The sequence below is a fragment of the Microtus pennsylvanicus genome, chromosome 3 (assembly GCF_037038515.1).
Source record: "Microtus pennsylvanicus isolate mMicPen1 chromosome 3, mMicPen1.hap1, whole genome shotgun sequence".
Lineage (NCBI taxonomy): Eukaryota > Metazoa > Chordata > Mammalia > Rodentia > Cricetidae > Microtus > Microtus pennsylvanicus.
The window spans coordinates 21140340-21163678 of record NC_134581.1 but is presented as its reverse complement, the minus strand read 5'-3'; the positions used below and the strand labels follow the sequence as shown (position 1 = coordinate 21163678).

The window sequence follows — 23339 nt, the reverse complement described above, 5'->3', positions numbered from 1 at the left end:
AGAATGTGAGTTTCAAGTCATGTTGGCTGAATGTGCTTTCACAAGTAAAACCGCATGGTGGCAATGTGTGAAAATAATAAAGGGCACTGACTAGGACCCGGTAAGAAATAAAACAAAAACAAAACACCCTCTCCAGCTTAAAATGAAAAATAAAATAAATGTTAAGATCAGAATGTTTCCATACCGAAGACACAAACTCTTCTTGGTCATTCATACAGTCAGACAGGACGTCAGAAAAGTTGGCATCATCTATATCTAGCACTGAAGGCAAAGAGTGAGCTTGGCACAGAAAGTTGGAAGGCAGAGACACGGTGGAGCTGTCAGGGCTGATGTGAGAACTCCGGGGACTGGGGCCCCTGGCCATGGGGTCTTTGCTACCCAACATTTGTTCTTGAGGCGAGTGGTGACCTGTTTTATACTGCTCAGTCTTTATTCCATCATGTCTGTGCTGGCCATGGGTTGGCCTGGATAGCAGATTAGAAAACAAAATAAATGAAAAATTGTAGCAACTTTTCTTTCTGATAACTTCTGAAAGAAATATGCTCATTTGAATGTTAAATAAGAGGCTAGGCAGCGAGGCACTGTCACTTACAAAGGAGCAGCCCACTTGGGGACAAGCGTTCCCCACTCATTCAAGCTCTACTCTCATGCTTCCACCACACAGAGGCCAAACAAGCTGCCACTGTGATTCAGAGTGAGCAGGCAGGGCAGCCCTTCGCCCAGAGAAGACACATAATGCACGGTGGGTGAGAGTGGGGGTGGGGTGCCACCAAAGACTTCTGATTGGAAAACACACAAGCTATATATGATGAATTGAAGCCACTTGGCTTCTCATTGAATGAATCTTTCTTATGGTAATAACCAAAATTAATTAATTAATTAACCAAAAATACAATGGCTGCTTTTTATAAAAAGCCTCGTTTTACTTCTTATGGAACAGGTGGGACAGAGATGGTGGAAGACAGCATGGAAAGGCTCTGGGGAACAAGATGGTGTTTACACTACATCAGGGTGCACAGAACAAAAGCTGTAACGAAGTAAGGGCCGAACCCCCTGAGCCGCGTGTGCACACTGTAGTCAGAATTAAACCCAGAGCCTGTGATGACTACTTCTCAAAGCAGAGGAAATCACATTACAGCACACACATTTCAAAGAGACTTTTAAGAAACTTTACTTAGACTCTGTGTTCTTGAACTCAGCTGCTCTGTTATGTGCTGGTTTAAAAATCCTGCCATCTTTTTTTTTACACACGAGAGTAGCATGCTGCAGCTGAGACTTGGTGTTCATCAGATCTTTCTGGAGTTGTTGATTTTCAGACACTAATTTATTTAATGCCTCAATATAATTCTCCTGAAGGTCTGCTAGTGAAATCTCTTTTGCCTAATGGAAAAAGAATACTAGAATCACCCGCGTGTTTAAGGGTACATACGATCAATCTACAACAATGCTGGCTGAAATAGTTTCTTTTTTAGTTTTACTAATCCATGGCTTTACTTAAAGAAAGTGAAAATTTGTCTTTAGCCATGTTAAGATGAGCACAGAGAAAGCATCAGTCTTCCTAGAGGAAAGGGAGGAGAAAATTGGGGGCAGGATGGCTTCCTCCTATACATGGACACACAAGGGACAGAAAGAGGACAGAGGAAAGCTTAAGAATAAGAGATGGGGAAATCAAGAATATAACAGCCATGGCTCCTAAAGAAGAATGAGAGGCTCCCTTCCCACCCTACCCCCGCTCACACACAGAATACCTGTGAAAGAAAATAAAAAGAACAAATTCAAAGAAAGTAATTTAAACACAAGGCTCTAAAAAATTCTAGCCAATGGGGTAGCTTTTAAATAAATACCCTCTCCTCTTAGGCACTTTATGGTACCTCGTTTTACATAAAGTTAGGCGACATAAAAGCAGGACTCAAGTATATGGCAGGAATTACTACTGTGATCTGGTCTTAGTTCTAGGACCACACATCTTATTTCTTGATAATACAGGTCTACTTTTGTTTTCTAATGATAGATTTCAATTAACATTCTAAAACATAATGGTGATCTTTACAGTTTAGCATTTCATTGTCTGTAAAGAAAAAATTGTGAAAGCTAGCTGGTAAATAGTGCTCTGATAAACATAATTTACCTGTCAAGTCATAAACGTGTACATAAACCTGTAAACTAGGAATTACAAGATCTTTCAGTAGCTGCCCATGTCTGACACATCTCAGAGAAGCATATTTGCAGGACACGGGATTACACTGTCAACTACCACCCATCTTTAACGTGATCAATATTCATCAGAGCTGCTGCTTTCATTACCATAATTAGATTAATTTAGAAAAGTAATCTCACCTTCCCGGGTGGTAGCATGCAAAAAGCACTTCCTAATAATTATGTTTTGATAATTTGTACAAGATATTCACACTGTATGTAACTCTGAAACCACAGAAAGCTAAGACTGACAGGATTTTTTACCACTTTGATGTCTAAAAATCATTAAACTAGCATTTTTCAACCAGTGGGCTACAATCCCCTTTGGCAAACCTCTATCTCCAAAAATATTTATATTACAATTCATAACTGTAGCAAAATTACATTTATAAAGTAGCAACAAAAAAAATTATGATTGGAGGTCACCACAACGTGAGGAATTGTATTAAAGAGTCAACACATTAGGAAGGTTGAGAACCACTGCACATACATGAAAAAAATATAATACTTGTCTTTCCGTGCATCTTCCTGGAATCTCTAAGACTTAGTGGTTTATTAACAACTACTCCAGGAACATGAATGGTGAAGGCAACATGACAACTGGGTAGCAGGCCTGTACTTAGTGGGGTAAAGAAGGTTCAGTGTTCCCACTAAGATTCAGGAGAAGCTCAGCTGCACAGAACTCTGGGCAGAGTCCAAATGTGACATTCCTGAAAGCTCTCAGTTCTGAATGTGAACAGGGAATCACTCTATCACGTAGGGACCCCTAAATCTTTAACACTGCCAAATCATATATTCTTAAAGGATTCTGTAGTATAAATCAGATTAGTTCATGAATTACTATTCACTCAGTGTTGGCTTTATCGGTGCATACAAGGTCATTTGTTGTCCATACTCCCACTCACCCACTAATCCACCCATTTATCGTCCATCCATCCAGTCACTAAGCTAGACAGCTCGTTAGCTAACTGGCTTCCCAACCCCTGCCCTCCATCCATCTTCCACTTCCTTTATAAAATGTTTAGTTATAGGACTGAGAAGACGGTTCAGTTGGCAAAGTACTTGCCATGCAAGAGGACCAGCGCTCAGATTTATAACACTCATGTAAATGCTGGCAGAGTGGACTGGTAGACTCCCTGTAAAGCTGAGAAAGAGGAAACAGGATCTCTGGAGCAAGGTGGCTAACTACATCAGCCAAGTCAGCAAGCTCAGGGTTCAAGTGAGAGACCCTGCCTCAGTGCGTAATGTGGAGGATGATAGAGGAAGATGCCAAGTGCCAATCTCTAGATTCCATTCATACACACATACACACATGTGCCCCCACACATGAAGACAAGCATCTACCACACACACAAAAATAAAAGCAAACATTTTGTAAATGTTTGGCTACTGTCTCCTCTCCTATTTTTCCCCATCCATACAAGTTTGTGCTTTAAAAAAACAACTTTCATTATATCAAAAGGATGTGGAGTGGGGGCAAAACTGAATGAATATTTCCATCTGCTGTATTAAAGACAGCATATTTCACAGTACAGTCACAGACCAACCATTTTAGTAACCAGTTTATTTCACAATACTGCTGTGCCCACTTCTAGACATTTACTCCTACAAGATGGGTTCTTTGGGAATGCAAACTGCTGGGGACACTAAATAACATGACTATTAATATCACAGTTGTAAATACCCAGGTGTACTTGAGACTGTATGTATTTACAGCTTGATGTCCACGGCCAAACTTTCCTGAAAGTCATATCAATGTGCCCAGCAGAACCTGTCCTTTTAATATTTGCCAACAGAAGTCATGCATTAGCTTTTTAAAGCATTATCGAGTCCATTAGCAAGAGAAATTTTATTTTTAAAATTGTTGGTTATTAGGGAAGTTGAACAGCTTCCCTCTCTCACTTGAATTTAAATTTCTATGAAATATCTACTCAGTTCTTTGCCATTTTCCTTCTGCATCCCTTTCCTATTACTCTTTAGGACATTCTTATTTGATAGCCTGCGTCTGCTTACAGATTACTTCTCCTTGTCTGTCATTTGTTTCATTTTTATTTATTTATTTACTCCTTTTGCAGTGCAAGGGATATCAAATCCAGAGCCTCATGCTAGGCAACTGCTCTCCATCTAAGATACTAAGAACCCCCGGTTCTTTTGCTGTTACTTTTATTGAGACAGGGTCTTGCCCAGTTTGGGCTTGAACTCTTAGTCCTCCTGCCCCAGCCTCCTGAATAGCTGGGTTTATAAACATGAGCTGCCAGACCTGGCTTCTATTATTAATCTTTTTAATGGAGTCTTTTGCCATCCAGAAATTTTACATTTTTATGTTGTAAAATCCTTTATGGTTTCATGATTCTCAGAGAATCTTCTCATCTGAGAGATTACAGAACTAGTCCCCTATTTTTCTAGTTGGAAGTAAGTGTTCTTCTAGCCTTTTGCATTTTCTTCCATCTCAGCCTCCATGATTGTGAAATTGGGACTACTTGGGAGCAAAGAGAGAGCCTTGTGAGACTACACATCTTTTTAGAGGCAGAACTCCCTGGAAGTGCAGAGAAAAAAATTCAGTCTTCAGACATTTGACCTATACCAAAAAAAGATGGATCAGAATAGATGTATCATTTTATAAATCATAAGAATATTTTAATAAAATGTTTAAAGAACATCACACTGCCTATAAGTCAATCTTGTCCTCTCTGATTTCACAGTAGCTATTATGTATTTCTCACGGTCTCTATTAAATTAGTGGAATGTCTTTAGAATCAAGAATTTGATCATTCATCCAGTGTTCAATCTAGCACTTACTAAATATTCTAGAATATTTGACAAAATAAAATATACCTCATTGAAATGCAATAAAAACTTAATTATTTCAAAGATGGCATACTTTATAATAAAAAGACACTGTGAGTACAAGAACACAGGACTAAGACCAGCACCAGGATCCATTTCATGCTTACTGCAGCACCATGCTGAACCCTTTGCAGACACTCTACTTGCTGAGAACACAGACTATACAAGCATCATATCTCACACAGAACAGGAAACTATTCTATTGCTGCAGCAAAAACTCCTCTGGCAGTAGGATACTTGCATTTCATCTGTGACTACACCTACCAAGGGACTGTTTCACTAGTTTAATTCTAACTCCAACTAACATCAATATTTACAAATTACTTTTAAAGACTTCAAAAGTACAACAGCTTAAGTGTCTATGTGGGTACCTCGTGCAAGCCCAGTTCCAGCTTCATCACTGTTTCAGAAAGACGGCGATTTTCTAACTTGAGTGATTCTAGCTGACTCAGAATCTCCTGAAGAAGGAAAATCAGGGTGAAAAAAACTCACATAAATCAAATTATCTTACAAAGCTTTTCCATGGCTAATTTTCACTAGTCTAATTATTCTCATCTACATCCTCCATTCATATAGATAAACTTATTAAAAAGTGTGCACATATACTGTGTGTGTTGCATGTACAAGTGTGCCTGCTATGCATGTATGCAGAAACCAGAGCCAGCCTGTTCTCAGAATCCACCTGTCTCTGCCCAACCCACCCCACCCTGCCCCCACAATGCTGGGGTAACAGAACACAACATGCAGCCATGCCTGATTTTTTATGTAGGTTCTGGGAGTCTGAACTCAGGTCCTCATTCTTACAGAGCAAGTGCTTTTACCCACTGAGCCATCTCCCAGGCCCCACACATCCTTTTTAAAATAATGTGTCAAAGGTGTAAGCATTTAAACTAGCATGCATGCAATTAAATGTCACTCCCAGTGATGGATGGGAGCTGGAAAAGTTTCAGGTCACAGGTAAACCCGTAGTCACAATCTGCCTCCACCCCTGATCTTTCCACTTTCCAATACCACATGGAGCTGCACTTTCATAAACTGCTCAGTCCCCGCCCTGCTGAGATTTTCTACTTGACTATCTCTATGAAAAGACTCCTGCCTTCTTTTACACCTTCTTCCTCAGCAGAAACTGCCTGTAAAAGCTCCAGCTCACTATCTCTTTTTGTTTGTTTGTCTGTTTTTATTTTTCAAGACAGGGTTTCTCTGAACAGTCTTGGCCCTTGGCTGTCCTAGAACTAGCTCTGGTAGACCAGGCTGGCCTTGAAGTCACAGAAATCCACCTGTTCTGCCATCCAGTGCTGGGATTAACCACCACCACCACCCGGCTTCCCACTATCTTTTTAAACCCAAACTGAGAAATATCTTAAATCTGATTCAAGTCACTCTTGTGCATACTCTATTGCTTTTTCATTAAAGCCACTATGTCTGAGGAAGGGGAATTTCAAATGCCAACTTCATGCAAGGACTTCCAAAACTAAAGGGCTAAACCTTGGATTCCAGTCTTTCCATGGAGCCAACTAACCAGTTTTTCCCATATAAAAGTCCAGGCTTTATCTGAAACCAAATGAGCCACACCAACATCCGCCTCCACTAGCTTCCCTAAGACTTGTATTATCCTCCCCAACCCTTCAGCTATTTTCTGTGTCATTACAGAGTATTACTTAACTTCCTCAACAACAGCTTCTTTCACTGTCTACTCTGCTATCCCAGTCTAATCAAACACAAAGCCTAGCCAATCAAACCAGCCAAGAATCCTTAGAAGCCAACACTTCCCTCTACAGCCTTCGCACACTGCTCAGGCCACGTGCTGTTTCACACCCACTCCACACGCAGGCTTTCTTCCACCCTTACTCATTCTCCACCTGCAGCAGCAGAGAGCTACTCTAGACTGGGAACTCCCTGGCTATGCCCAGCACCTTGCCCACACAGTACTGGAATGTCTATATCCTTGTCTGTATCCATCGAACCTCCCCACCAACCCTCATTACACTGTTTGCTAACCATCCAAAATAGGTGTCTACTAAAAGCTCACTGAGGTAAATATGGAAGCTATACCTTGAACAAATTCATTTTTTGAAAACAAACAAGCAAATATCAATTAGAAAGCTCTGGGTGGACTTTACCTTATGCTCTACTGCCTTTTCTTCTGCTTTCTGCATCTCTGCCTTCAGCTGCTTTTCCATGTCTGAGGAAGAACACTTGGCAGAAGCAATAGTGATATCTCGCTGGTGTAACTCGCGAGTCAGCTGGGAGATTTCCATCTTCATTCCTTCCAGCGCAGAGCTATAGGTCTGATCAGCCTGCAGAATCTGTTCTTTCAACTACAGAGAAGACAAAAACATCAAAAGTGCAGAGACAGTATTTAGAATTTGGGAATATGGTAATATACAGGGTTAAATCTAGCACTCAGGAAGCGCAGTCAGAGGCAGGAAGACCCTAAGACTGAGACCAGCCTGCTCTAGTCAGTGATTTCGAGGCCAGATTGAACTTCACTGGAAGATCCCATCTCAAAAAACGAGGTTTGGGGATGCAGCTCAATGGTATAGCACTTGCCTAGCATGCAGACGGCCCTAGAAGAAAAGAATACTTAGAGGGAAAGACACTTGGTTAATGGTTACCAGGGAAGGGTGTCACCTTCTTTGGTGGTGTAGTCACTGGCAAACTGCTCCAGTAAATAACAATGTTATGTAAGCAACCCTAACTAAACTCAGTAATCCTAAAAATCCAAAAAAAAAGTGAAAGCAGCAGAGAGGCTAGATGGGAAAGGTGAGCTCAGCAGTAGAAGGGGGACAGAAGAAGGTAATGGTGGTGAATATAATAGCAGTACATAGTATGTATTATGAAACTGACAAATCAATGTTTAAAATGGATATAATTTAACTAAGAAAATATATGAAACATTAATAATGCAATGCTTATCTTAACTCAAGACATAAAATTATTCCTAGATTAAATAGACAGAAATGAGCAATTTATCAACTTGTATAATTATTTTGAAAATCTGGTAGTTAAACTTAAAATCATGTATTAAGTATCAGAAGAGCATGAGTTACTCAAACATTGAGGGTCAATGTCAAGGTCTATGCCCAACTTATGTAGGGGGCCCTAAGACTTTCATTCTTCTCACAGCTACAAATTAAAGTTTTGTTTTTTGTTTGTTTATCTGGTTTTCTGGTTCACAGAACAGGCATAAAAGATAATAGGAAGAAAGGAGCAAGAGCTTTTGGGGAGATGGCTCAAGCTACGATGCCCCTACAGGAGAAGCATGAGGGCCTTGTCTACATTCCTGGCACCCAGTAAAACATGCCTTGGCAGTTTGTATGTGTCTGTAACCCTAACATAGGGAGAGAGGACACAGGTCATCCTGGAATCAAAGACCAGCTAGTCAACCAATGAGTACTGAGTTCAGCAAGAGCCCCTGAGAAATCCTGTCTCAAAGTGGGTGGGGGTGAATGTCCAGGAAGAGACAGCAATAGACAGACACCCAACATCTACTTTTGGGCTCTATGCACACATATGAACACATATGTGTACATGCATGCACATACTGATACACTCAAACTAAGAATAACTCAAGAAGTAATGAAAATGTAATTAAACCACGCTTGGTGTCACACAAGTCGGAATTCAAAGGTCAGAGGATCGTGAGTTTGAGGCCAACCTCAGCTACATAACAAGACCAAGCCTCTATATAAACAAGTAAATAAATGCCAACAAAGAGGAGAGCCAGAGCCCTTTACTAATTTATTGTTGGTATTTTGAGACAGCCTTGTATAGCCTAGCTGGACTTGATTTCCTGTGTCTTCACTTCTCAAGTGCTAGGACTATAGTGTACCAGGATACCTGGGCCAGGAACCTCTAATAGAAAGGCTCTGAATAACTCAACAGTCAAGGAGGACACTAACTGCATCACAGCAAAGAGGAAATACATATTTAGCCAATGAGAAAATATTAAATGACAGGTCACATAATATGTTTTTATAAGAAACAATACAATTGTTTGGAAACCATTATGATGTTTAAAAGAAAGTTTTAGAGTTTGAATGGAACACATTTCAATTATATTTTTAATTTGCTGATTCTTTCACAATTTCGTTCATATACACAATGTATATGATCATCTCCCCATCATCCTCTTATCCCTTCCTTCCCCAGTGAATCTCTTCTTTCCAGCCAGACTTCCACCAAGCGCACTCCTAAACATCAGTCTTCCTAAACAGCTCCCTCACTAACAGTCTCCCCACTCACCCCTTGGCCCATAAATACATCCACCTTTGTGACCCAGGCACACAGGGCTTCACCTTTTTAATCTCCATCCTGTACTCATTGTTATGCCCTTCCATTTTCTTCAGTTCTTCATATTTTTCCATTAATTCTTGGCTCAGCTGTTTACATGTTGCACTCACAGATTCCAAACTGTATTGCAGAAATACAACCACATATAAATAAAATTCTTGAAATCCATAAAATGGATTATTTAAATGTACTCTCTTGATGCCCAAGATACATCTTCCTAATACCTTAAACTTCATACCCCATGTTAAAAAGTCCCTTCCAATTGCCCATAACCAGATGCAGCAAGTCCATCCCAAACCTTTGAGGTAGCTTTGACTTCAATGTTTACCTCCACTCTTCCTCTTGATTTAAACTGAACTAGTTACAGAATTATAAAGATACCAACTTTACTAATAGTTTTACTATAGCCATATGGTTTTTCTCTAACTGTATGAGAGAGGGAAAGCCACCAAGAACTGTCACAAGTGCAAACTTCATCACCTTAGTGACACATATGCCAGACTATACAAAAACCTCAAGAACAACCTTTAAAGAATACTAACTCACAGGGCGGTGGTGGCACACGCCTTTAATCCCAGCACTCCAGAGGCAGAGACAGGTAGATCTCTGAGTTCTAGGCCAGCCTGGTCTACAGAGTTTCAGGACAGCCAGAGCTACACAGAGAACCCTGTCTCGAAAAATCAAATAATAATAATAACAACAATAATTAGTTATAATAGTAAGCATTATTTGACTCCATCTAAAGTAAACACATCCACCTCAATAGTGATCATCAATGTCTCACATACTCCTAAAGGGGGTAAAGTTGACAGTGTGAGCAAACAAAGCACGCCCAATACTAGTGCCTCCCAGAAACAGCAAAGTGAAAACAAAAGGATGTAGTGTATAAAGACAACCTAGAAATTGCAAAGTGGCATTTCCTCTTGTTCTCTGTTTGCCTAATGGCTAATTTTTTGTTTTGTTTTGTTTTTTTTTTTTGTTTTTCGAGACAGGGTTTCTTTGTAGCTTTGGAATCTGTCCTGGAACTAGCTCTTGTAGACCAGGCTATCCTAGAACTCTCTCTGTAGATCAGGCTGGCCTCAAACTCACAGAGATCCACCTGCCTCTGCCTCCCGAGTGCTGGGATTAAAGGCATACACCACCACCGCCCAGCATGGCTAATATTTATGTAAATATTTCACCCATCTTTTACACACACACACAAAATTAGCACACAAGCAATTATGATAAATGAGTTTAAAATAATTTATCAAGCTCTGCCTAGTAAAAAATGTTTACAAATATAACAAACTAAAAGTTTGTAACTCTGGCAAAAATAAGCATCACCTGCTACACTATGCCATGCTGTGCTACACTATGCAATGATACACTACACTATGCCATGATACACTACACTATGCAATGATACACTACACTATGCCATGATACACTACACTATTCCATGATACACTACACTATGCCATGATATCCTACACTATGCAATGATACACTACACTATTCCATGATACACTACACTATGCTATGATACACTACACTATGCCATGATATCCTACACTATGCAATGATACACTACACTATTCCATGATACACTACACTATGCCATGATACACTACACTATTCCATGATACACTACACTATTCCATGATACACTACACTATGCTATGATACACTACACTATTCCATGGTACACTACACTATGCCATGATACACTACACTATGCAATGATACACTACACTATTCCATGATACACTACACTATGCCATGATATCCTACACTATGCCATGATACACTACATTATTCCATGATACACTACACTATGCCATGATATCCTACCCTATGCCATGATACACTACACTATTCCATGATACACTACACTATTCCATGATATACTACACTATTCCATGATACACTACACTATTCCATGATACACTACACTATGCCATGATACACTACACTATGCAATGATACACTACACTATGCCATGATACACTACACTATTCCATGATACACTACACTATGCCATGATACACTACACTATGCAATGATACACTACACTATTCCATGATACACTACACTATGCCATGATACACTACACTATTCCATGATACACTACACTATTCCATGATATCCTACACTATGCCATGATACACTACACTATGCCATGATACACTACACTATGCAATGATACACTACACTATGCCATGATACACTACACTATTCCATGATACACTACACTATGCCATGATACACTACACTATTCCATGATACACTACACTATGCCATGATACACTACACTATTCCATGATATCCTACACTATGCCATGCTGGGCTACACTGTGCTATATCCAACAAATACTACAGTATACTATGCCATTAGCCAGAATTCAATTCATATACAAGAAAATCTAAATCATACCGTATAGGCGAAAAAGAAGAAATAACACGTGCCCACTATGTTCTCTCCAAGAACAGTTTCCGTGAAGTAGTAGAGAGGAAAGTTGAATTCAGGCCCCTACAGGGGGCCTAAAAAGGCAAAGGGTGAAGTGAGGACAGTCAGAACACACAAATCTTGAAGAATTTGATTTTGAAGAACAAAGAAAGAGGATTTTTTTTTGATACAGGTAAAAGTTTTAAAGGGAGTTTAACTGTTTTCAAAATGGAAGAGATCACAGAACACTTTCTGTCCATATAAATCATACTGAAGAAAGAGCCCAGAGAGGAAATCAGGGCAGGAGCAAGTCAGTCTCAGACATCTCAGCAGACCACAGGCCCGATGCAGGCAGACTGGCAGAAAGATAGGACATTCTCTTCTATGTTTTCAATGAATTAGGAAGCAAGGCCATTATGAATGCTAGAGGGGAAAATCAACTTTATTTTCCACATTGTATTATTTTACTGAGTCAACACGAAGATCAAAGTTCATCCTAACAACTTGAAGTTTCAAACATGTAGCTAATTATCTACCTGCCTTCAAGACGAGTCACCTCTGCCTGCAGGAGCTCCTCGCTGGTGTGGCTGAAGTCCAGCTGTGACAGCACATTATCTAGGACTCCTGGGCCTGGAGAAGGGAACTTCCTTTCCACCTGACACTTCTCCAGCGGCCTGAGGAGGACAGGAAAGGAAGGGAACAAGAACAGTGCAGAGCCAGCCCGCTGTCGCAACTGCTCTCGTAATTAAGCTCAGTTTGCCGTCTGCTTTGTGGATAAAAAGAAATATATACCAGGAGAACAATCCAGAGTCAGCAGCAATTTAATCTTTACTAGGATTTGGCATATTTTTCAAAGGGAAAAGCCACATAAAATAGCAAAACCACTTTGTTGAAACTTGATTGCTAACTGATAAATTACAAGATGGTCAGGCAAGATGTACGACTTAAATTCACTTAATTATTTTTTACTATAAACCTAGCAATAACAGTTATAGAAAAACAAACCTAGGGCTAGGGATGTATAGCTTAGCTGGTATAGTACTCCCATGGCATGCATGAAGCCCTGAGACTAGATGTGGTCACATGCACTGGTAAACCCAGCACTTGAGAAATAAACACAGGAGGATCAGGAGTTCAACATCATCCTCAAAGTATTAATTCTGAAGGTAGACTGGGATACATAAGATCCTGTTTCAAAAAATAACAATAATAATACAATAAAATCAGTTTTCAAAAGGGCTAGCTCAGTGACAGGTTGCTACTGACGACAAGCAGCTATGCCCTAGTCTCCTACAGCATGGAGGTTTATCAGCCAATGAGGAAAAAGTAAGGAGTTCTCAGTTTATGATCCTCAGAATCACAGAGACTCAAATGAAAAGGAGACAAAACTATCCATGAAAATGTTATGATAATGAGAATCTAACTCATAAATTAAAACCAAGTCAGACAAGATGATCAAACACAGAAATGTAAATGTTCAATATTAAAATCGGCAGTCAATGCCAAACCTTCAAATAGACTGGCAGAATAATACTTAAGATTTGAACAGACCTCATGCTTTCTATGCAGTGCTGAGTGTCAACTGTCTTCAACTTTGTTTGCAGTTTCTCCTTCTGCATTTTTGCCTCAAGGATGAAGTTTTCTTGAGATTGAAGACTTGCCTTCAATCCTTTCTGTTCTTCCTGCAGAGCCTGCAAAAAGAAAAAAGTCAGATATTATTACAACTTTTCTTCAGCTCTCTCTTTTTCCTGCAGAGCCTGCAAAATACTCCCAAAAAAAAAAAAAAAAGTCAGATAACATTACAGCATTTCTATTTCATGAGAAAAGCAACCAGAGAGCCTGACTGTAAGTTTTATGACAAGGACAGTATTAATACAGCTATCAGCAGCTGAGCCATCAGCCTCAGCTCAAGGAGGAAGCTGAGAATTCTGGAACATAGTTCTAGGTCAACCAGTCTTAAACACTCGTACGCGTTTCCCTAACCTAAGCATTCTAACACACACCTCTAATAACTTCTCAGACTCCCTCAGTTTCTCCTCCTTCTGTCGCTGCTCCTCCAGGATAGTCATATTGGTCCCCATCAGGTCATTGACCCTCATATTAAGGCGCTCTATTTCCAGCTCGTTGGCACAAATGGTGTCCTTGGCCCGCTCGAGCTTACTGCTCAGGTGCTGGATTTCTGACTGGCTGGACAACTCCACAGACTCTAATTTCTGTTTCCGGTTAGCAAGCTGAGCCTAGAAAAATATTAATTTTTATTATTAGAAATTATTATTAGGGATTTTTAATAGGAAAAGAGAAGTGATAAAAGAATAATCAATAAAATAATAACTATTCACTGAGAAAAAATACTCATAGGAAGGACTGGTTCAATCAGCGGTTTTTGGAGACTTCTGAGCTGGCAGATATAACCAAATATACACAGCTGAAATTAGTTCCTTCCAGTGGCATCACTATCAAAGTCTACTCAAATCAAAGGACTCCAAGCAACTGTGTTGTGGGCCTGTGGTACACGCCAGCTGAGTATTTTGGCTTTCCACATTCTGGTTTTCTCAAGTTTTAATTCAGTATCCAAACTGGTTTTTCATCTATACATTCAAAATGGACATAAATCATTTGTAAAGGTAAACTTCCTTTATTTCAAACATCTTTTAAGAAAAAGACACACAGTTTTATTTTAGAAATTCAAACAGAAATATCTCTGTGGAATTCACCTGCTACAGATTTAAAGATTCTACTGTATATAATACAGGATCAAACTCTTGTACTTTAAATTATGGTGACACAAAGATGCTGCTGGGAGAGAGAGAGAGAGAAAAAGAGGGAGGGAGGGAGGGAGAGAGGGAGGGAGGGAGGGAGGGAAGGAGGGCAGGCAAAAACAGACAAACAGTGTTTGTGTAAATGAGAGCTCAAGGCTTTAGTGTAGAGGCAACTGCTTTGTCTTTTGACCAGATCCCTAGAATGGTGTGTGTGACAGTCAACCCAGCTTGACTGCTAACTGCTATGTATGAATTGTCTCTACACTTTCAAAAACAATCTAACCTTCTTACCAAGAGGATATCTTCAACAGAACCCTCTGCAGAAGTAAATACAGAGATTGGTTGAGGGTAGGAAGGAGAAAGTCTGTGGCTCTTTGTTGAGCCTCAGTTCACTCCAACCCTAACCTATCCACTAGCCTGAAGCTCACAGGACACAGCCTGAAACCTCTGCCCAAATGAGAGCTCTGGGGGACAGACAACACAGAAAACTCAACATTGTGACCACTATGTAACACTGTGATTGCTATGTAACACTGGGAGCGCTATGTAACACTAAAATGGCTATGTAACACTGTGACCACTATGTAACACTGTGATCACTATGTAACACTGTGACCACTATGTAACACTGTGACCACTATGTAACACTGTGACCGCTATGTAACACTGTGACCACTATGTAACACTGTGACCACTATGTAACACTGTGACCGCTATGTAACACTGTGATCACTATGTAACACTGTGATCACTATGTAACACTGTGATCACTATGTAACACTTGGAGCGCTATGTAACACTAAAATGGCTATGTAACACTGTGATCGCTATGTAACACTTGGAGCGCTATGTAACACTAAAATGGCTATGTAACACTGACCACTATGTAACACTGTGATCGCTATGTAACACTGTGACCACTATGTAACACTGTGATCACTATGTAACACTAAAATGGCTATGTAACACTGACCACTATGTAACACTGTGATCGCTATGTAACACTGTGACCACTATGTAACACTGTGACCACTATGTAACACTGTGATCGCTATGTAACACTGTGACCACTATGTAACACTGTGACCACTATGTAACACTGTGACCGCTATGTAACACTGTGACCACTATGTAACACTGTGACCACTATGTAACACTGTGATCACTATGTAACACTGTGACCGCTATGTAACACTGTGACCACTATGTAACACTGTGATCGCTATGTAACACTGTGACCACTATATAACACTGTGACCACTATGTAACACTGTGATCACTATGTAACACTGTGATCACTATGTAACACTGAGATCACTATGTAACACTTGGAGCACTATGTAACACTAAAATGGCTATGTAACACTGACCACTATGTAACACTGTGATCGCTATGTAACACTGTGATCGCTATGTAACACTGTGATCGCTATGTAACACTGTGATCGCTATGTAACACTTGGAGCGCTATGTAACACTAAAATGGCTATGTAACACTGACCACTATGTAACACTGTGATCGCTATGTAACACTGTGACCACTATGTAACACTGTGACCACTATGTAACACTGTGATCGCTATGTAACACTGTGACCACTATGTAACACTGTGACCACTATGTAACACTGTGATCGCTATGTAACACTGTGACCACTATGTAACACTGTGATCACTATGTAACACTGTGATCACTATGTAACACTGTGATCACTATGTAACACTGTGACCACTATGTAACACTGTGACCGCTATGTAACACTGTGATCGCTATGTAACACTGTGACCGCTATGTAACACTGTGATCACTATGTAACACTGTGATCACTATGTAACACTGTGACCACTATGTAACACTGTGACCACTATGTAACACTGTGACCACTATGTAACACTGTGACCGCTATGTAACACTGTGACCACTATATAACACTGTGACCACTATGTAACACTGTGATCACTATGTAATACTGTGATCACTATGTAACACTGTGATCACTATGTAACACTGTGATTGTTATGTAACACTGAGATCACTAGGTAACACTGTGATCACTATGTAACACTGTGACCGCTATGTAACACTGTGACCACTATGTAACACTGTGACCACTATGTAACACTGTGATCACTATGTAACACTGTGATTGTTATGTAACACTGAGATCACTAGGTAACACTGTGATCACTATGTAACACTGTGACCGCTATGTAACACTGTGATTGTTATGTAACACTGAGATCACTAGGTAACACTGTGATCACTATGTAACACTGTGACCGCTATGTAACACTGTGATTGTTATGTAACACTGAGATCACTAGGTAACACTGTGATCACTATGTAACACTGTGACCGCTATGTAACACTGAGATTGCTATGTAACACTAAGATGACTATGTAACACTGAAAGCAAATTCAGTTCTAAAGCTTTAGCTGTGTTAAACAACAGTGTAACCAGATTTGCTATTTTAAATTAGCTTCTCAGTTTTGAAAATCAAGTCTTCTTTTAATCATTCACTATTTCACTCATGTAAAAAGACAGTGTTGGCACTGACTAGAAATGATACCCAGGCTGTACTGTGCACTAGAGCAGTAAGAGCCATATGTGGAGACTGACCACTGCGCTGTGGCTACTCTGACTTTAGAAATGCTCTAATGTAAAGCACACAAGGGAGTGCCAATGGCCTGGTTTAAAAAAGAATGCAAATTCTCAAATGATAATATTTGACATACGGGGTTAAATAAAACACAGTAATTTCTTTTTACCTTATAAATCTAACTACAAAAAAATGGTAAATTGTGCAACTCACATTATATCCTACAGTGGCACTAGCATCAAGAATACCTCTTTCAATACTAAGCAAGTAAGAAAACCACAAAAACAACTAAAATTATCATCACTTCTCCTAAACAGCTGACTTTAGAAGCATTTAAAGGTAAATATATCAGAAATCTTTTCATGTATAAATTACTTCAAGGAAGCAGAAATTTTCCTTACTTGCTAAGCATTCAGCATTGTTTTACTGAATGAAGAGGGGAGCTACTACAACTCCACAGAAGACAGTGGAAGGAAGGAAAGCACCGAGAGGGCGATTACAGCAGGAAACAAAAAGCTCTTCAAGTCAACCTGCACTGGACGGTAGGCACAGCGGGGTCAGAGGTGCGCACGGAGCTCAGAGCTTTGCAGGCTCTTTAGGCTTCCCACTGGGATATGATGGCCTGCGTGGACACATCTGGAGGTGACACTGATGGGGAGATAGGTCAGGGGCTGGTGCTGCAATGACTAGGCCTTTATACTAGGATTCCCTGGAAAGATCAAAGCCCTGGCTCTTTCCAACCATGCTGTTCTTAAGCAATTTCCCTATCTGTAACAATGGCTTCCTTGAAGCTCCAAAATTACATTTAAAAAAAAAAGTCATAGAAAGGATGTCCTCATTTTTCTAAAATGAGCATGAAGTATATAATTTTAATAGCTGAGTAGAAGAATTGGAGTAAATGCATGACTCAAGAGCATGAAGTTATTTTTCAATCTCATTTTTAGATATAAAAATACTTAAGAATTTTTTCTCAAAAGATTTACCCAGTCTCCCAGATTTTCTGCTTTCCTACATATCAACTAAATGTAATGAGTCAAGCTCAACTGGATTCTGCTTCATAGAGCCAACTGTGGAAGGGTGGCTTTTAGACACTTGGAGAAAACTGTACAGAGTGAATATTAACTTATATTGTTATGATTTATCTATTAATGTCATTCTGTTATACTACAGAAATTTTAAGTCCTTACCTGCTCTGAAATGAGATGGTCTCATTTGCATTGTAACTTTGGGGTGGGGTTTCTCTGTGTAGCCCTGACTATCCTGGAACTCGCTCTGCATACTAGGCTGGCTTAGTCAAACTCATATACATCCACCTGCCTCTGCCTCCCATTGCTGGGACTAAAGTGTGCCACCATGTACCCAGTTTTAGTTTTCCAAGACGGAAAGAATCAGGCTGGACAGGTGGCTCATTAGATAGGAGCATAGGCTGCTCTTCTGGAGGACCTGGGTTCAGTTCCCAAAACCCACACTGTAGCACACAAGGATCTGTAACTCCAGTGCCAAAGAATGCAAGGCCCTGCTCTGACTCTGTGGCACTGCACACAGTGGTGCACATGCATACGTGCAGGCCAAACACCCATACACATAGATAAAAGAAAATATACTGATTTTTAATGCCATATCCAAACAAAGAAGAAAAAAGTTCCAAAGAACAGCTGTATAAAAATGTAGACGTGTTATTAACGCTAATGAATAGCACACAAAAAGCCAGTTTAGATGGCATGGGGTTTAGCTCACTGGTACAGTGCTTGCCTAGCATAAGTGAGTTCAATACCACACTGAAGAGAAAATTAGGTATAGCCAGGTGGTGGTGGGCATGCAGAGGCAGGTGGATCTCTGTGAGTTTGAGGTCAGTCTGGTCTACATAGTGAGTTCCAGGACAGCCAGGACTACACAGTAATACCATGTTTAAAAAAAACAAAAAGAAAATTAGGTACATTTCTGTAATACATTTCTAACGCCCACTCATACACAAGATTGACAAGATGATGACAACTATTAACACTAGGTAATGGGCACACAGAGTTTAATTAAATGTTTAAGAATGATAATCATATAGCATTGATTGACACAAACTGAATCACAAGAAGCTTTAATTCTAGTTTAGTTTGCCAAAGGAGAAAGAGAAGTACATTTATCAGATAACTTTATTTTAAACAAAACTATGATAAGAATTATTAAAACTATTATAAGAATTATTCAAACATCCTTAGTGGATACAACAGATGTCAGCTCTTTAACGGTGTCTTATTCTAGCTCTAGTCAAGTGAATGGTAAATAAAAACTCTATTTTTACTAACAAGGAAGTTTGAATTACATAGAATTAATCACAATAGTAATTTGATAGCAGTGGCTTAACGGCTATGTAATCAATAAACAACATGAATAAAATGAGAACTGAAAAAAATAAAAACTCAATTTGTTCTTTCCCAGTCTAATGGCTATAATTAGAATAGAGCAGTGTATAGCCTTTAAGAACATAGGGCTTTATCAATTAGGTTAAAATCTCACCCCATCCCATGCCCTCCTTCAATGAGGGCTCCACTTTCCCACTTTGGCTGGTAGCTTCTTGAATTTGACAATACAGTCTTTGTTCTATGGGGTGTAGGGTTGTCCTGCAAGTCTCAGCAGAGTTCCTCACAACAAAACCACTCACAGTAGTGTGCCAGACAACTGGTATCTCAGGGAGCCAAAGAAGATGAAGGTTTAAAAGAAAAAACAAACAAAAAAACAAGAACATCTTCCTCTAGCTCTCTAAACTTACAGGCATTCTAGAAACTGAGATCTACCAGTGTGGATGGATTGTCATACCTCAAATAACACACCTACTGACCAGTATCCAACAGGTAACAGAGAGTGGTTATACAAACTCACCACCCTCTCTCTGTTTATTTCTTTCTGCCTTCTTGATTTTAAAGGAAAAAGGCAAAGGAACTGGCTATGACCCAAAAAGACATATCCTGAAAAAATTCAGTGTCTATTTAGCTTTTGCTGAAGTCATTAGTTTCTGTATCCACAAGACATTATTTTCATTCTGGTGCACACCAGTGCAGTGAGATGCTTTTCAAACAGGCAAACTAACTGAGATCTCTGGCTGAGGCACCTTAGCCAAAGTGCTCAAGCTGTCATAAAAACAAACAAAGCAGACAGAAGCAGAGCCAAAAAAACCAATGACAGAAGCAGAAAGAAACGGGAAGAGAGACAGAGAGAAGGAAGAGGCATGGTGGTATAGGTAGAAACCAAATTTAGGAGAGTGAAGACAATGTGGACGAAGGGTGAGGCAGGGAGAGGAGGATCTGAGCTCTAGATGCTGACAAGGCTAAGCCACAGTAGAGGAAGATGGGCTTGCCATGCAAAGGTTAGCAAAGAGAATCCAGAAAGAACAACAACCATCAGAAGGTGCATGGCAAGAAGGTGAACCCAAAGAAAAACATATGGGCATCCTCCTGAATATTAACCTTCATCGGACAATGAAAGGAAACAGAGACAGAGACCCACATTGGAGCACCGAACTGAAATCTCAAGGTCCAAATCAGGAGCAGAAGGAGAGAGAGCATGAGCAAGGAACTCAGGACCGCGAGGGGTGCACCCACAGACTGAGACAATGGGGATGTTCTATTGGGAACTCACCAAGGCCAGCTAGCCTGGGTCTGAAAAAGCCTGGGATAAAACCGGACTCGCTGAACATAGTGGATATTCAAGAACAATGGCAATGGGTTTTTGATCCTACTGCACGTACTGGCTTTGTGGGAGCCTAGGCAGTTTGGATGCTCACCTTACTAGACCTGGATGGAGGTGGGTGGTCCTTGGACTTCCCACAGGGCAGGGAACCCTGATTGTTCTTCGGGCTGATGAGGGAGGGGGACTTGATGGGGGAGGGGGAGGGAAATGGGAGGCGGTGGCGAAAGAAAAGAAATTAAAAAAAAAAAAAAGGTGCATGGCAGTCGGTCAAATTCAGTCAAAACCTGTCTGCTGGACAGCTTATTCTTACCTGAATGATCTCCGACTGTTCAGCTAAAGCCTTCCTTTGTGCTTCCAGAGAAGACACCTGTTGCTGATAAATCAAACGCTGCTTCTCCCAGTCCAGAGACTTCTGTCGGAATTCCTGAGGAGACAGTTACAGTACTTAACACCTAAGTGCTTCCTAGACTGTGACACTCCTCACTTTGCTTCCCAGCCTCCCACTCCTGGATGCAGCTGTGCCCTTCTCCTCAGCAGGAGCTCCATTAGCTTAGCTGGCTGAGCAGGAGAGGAATAATGAACTCTGCTCACACTGTGCCTCTGGGTGCCTGTCTTTCTAAACTTAACACCCTAATGGTGAAGAGGAAGAAACAGACCTGACAGTGGGCTCATGGGCATCTTCACAGGTCTGCTGCCACCTAAGGGCTGTTACCATTTCGTATAATTTTACAGAGAAGTGATCTGAAATAACAGTATTTCCCTTGCCATCTAAATTCCTGACATCCACACCCAGAACTGAAGAGCTTTGGACAGATTTCCAAATCAGTAACTCAATAGCCCAATTCTAACTTCATATTCTACTAAACCAGTATTTTTGATAGTCAAAATTTTATTATTCCACAGAATTGCAAAAGCTTGAATAATATGGAAAATATGTACCACATTTTAACAGGTATTTATTAACAACCCAGAGCCAAATAGTTAAAAGTTATAGTTGATGAACAGAATTTTAAATTGTACACCATGAAAATGAGCCTGACATTTCTGAAAATAAGGCAAATCAAAGAAAAAAGACCCTCAATCGTCCCATCTTTGTCCTCCAGGAATCCTCAGCTTTAGATTGTTCCTTAGATTGTTATTTCAGCTTTCTGATATTCCATTCAGTCAGTCAGTCAGTCTGTCTGTATGGCATTCCATCATATGTGCCAGCACCGATTTAGAAAGTATTTAAAAAACAAAAAAAGTCCAGCCACACAACTGGAGGGTGACATATACATGGCATGCACACTAAATGAATAAATAGATAAGAATATTTAATGACATCAAACAGGACATAAACTTTTGAAGGAATTCAAAGAGGACATAAACAACTATCTAAATGAAATAAGAAAGTCAATACAGGATACGAAAGAGAAATTCAATAGAGAAGAAATACTGAAAAAAAAAAGAACAGAAATTTTATAAATAAAAAATCTTATTGAATCAAATAAAAACTTAATGGAAAGTCTTTCCAATAAATCAAATCAAAGATAGAGTTTTAGAGTCTGAAGACAAAGTAGATGAATTAGAACATCCTGACAATGACAAACATAATAAGAAAGTCAGGGCTGAGGAGATGGCTCAGTGGTTGAAAAGACTGACTGTTCTTCCAGAGGACCTGGGTTCAAATCCCAGCACCCACATGACAGCTTACAACTGTCTATACTCCAGTTCCAAGAATTGAACACCCTTACACAGACACGAATACAGACAAAACACCAGTGCACATAAAACTAAATTAAATATTTTTTTTAAAAAAATAATAAGACAGTATGAAGACAATGTACAAGATCCACAGGATACCATTACAAGACCAAATGTAGGGGCTGGTAAGATGGCTTAGTATGTAAACAATGCTTGCCATGCAAGCATATAGGCCAGCACTCACTAGAAAATGCTGGGCATGGCAGTACACAATTGAAATTCCAGTGCTAAGGAGGTATTAACAGAGGGATCCCTAGGCTTACAGGCCAGCCAGGCTAGCCGGATCAGTGAGTGTCAGGTTCAGTGAGAGACTCTGTCTCTAAAAGTAAGGTAGAAGGTAACGGACACTGACTTCTAGCCGCCACACACACAAGCATGTTCATACACATGTGCACATACATACATAAAGATCAATCTATAATTCATTAGCATAGAAGAGTGAGAAGATCAAGATAAAGTAGCAGAAAATACACTCACCGCTATGGGTTAAAACCCAAATACAGGAGCTGAGCAATGAAGACACAAAAAACACCTAGAATGTCAAGACCAGAAAAGAACCTTTCCACATCATATTATAATTAAACACTAAACATACAAAACAGAGAGCACCAAAGCTGCAAGAAAAAGGCACAAATACATACATAAGGGTAAAGCCATCAGAATAAAAGATTTCTCAACGAAAATTCTAATAGCCAAGGCATAGAACAATGTAATTCAAGCTCTGAAAGACAATATTGCCAACCCAGATTATTTTAACCACTGAACCATCTGTGTTAGCTGGCTTTTATTAAT

The 23339-nt window shown here is 39.9% G+C and overlaps 1 protein-coding gene across 10 annotated transcripts in view; it reads right to left on the bottom strand.

Annotated features, from left to right (window-relative positions):
- The window catches only part of Cep63 (centrosomal protein 63), a 79388-nt gene that overhangs the window by 33057 nt on the left and 22992 nt on the right, over nucleotides 1–23339 (bottom strand). For 4 of the 10 annotated variants that reach the window (XM_075964852.1, XM_075964857.1, XM_075964856.1 and 1 more), the window contains 7 exons: nucleotides 21115–21228; nucleotides 13768–14001; nucleotides 13316–13455; nucleotides 12301–12438; nucleotides 9342–9456; nucleotides 7164–7361; nucleotides 5415–5501 (listed from right to left, as the gene is read on the bottom strand). In XM_075964852.1, the coding sequence (XP_075820967.1) occupies nucleotides 5415–5501; nucleotides 7164–7361; nucleotides 9342–9456; nucleotides 12301–12438; nucleotides 13316–13455; nucleotides 13768–14001; nucleotides 21115–21228 (1026 nt within the window). Of the gene's footprint in view, nucleotides 1–184; nucleotides 465–1174; nucleotides 1381–2619; nucleotides 4775–5414; nucleotides 5502–7163; nucleotides 7362–9341; nucleotides 9457–12300; nucleotides 12439–13315; nucleotides 13456–13767; nucleotides 14002–21114; nucleotides 21229–23339 lie in introns of those variants that run through there. The other 6 variants (XM_075964850.1, XM_075964849.1, XM_075964851.1 and 3 more) reach the window with 4 other exon arrangements.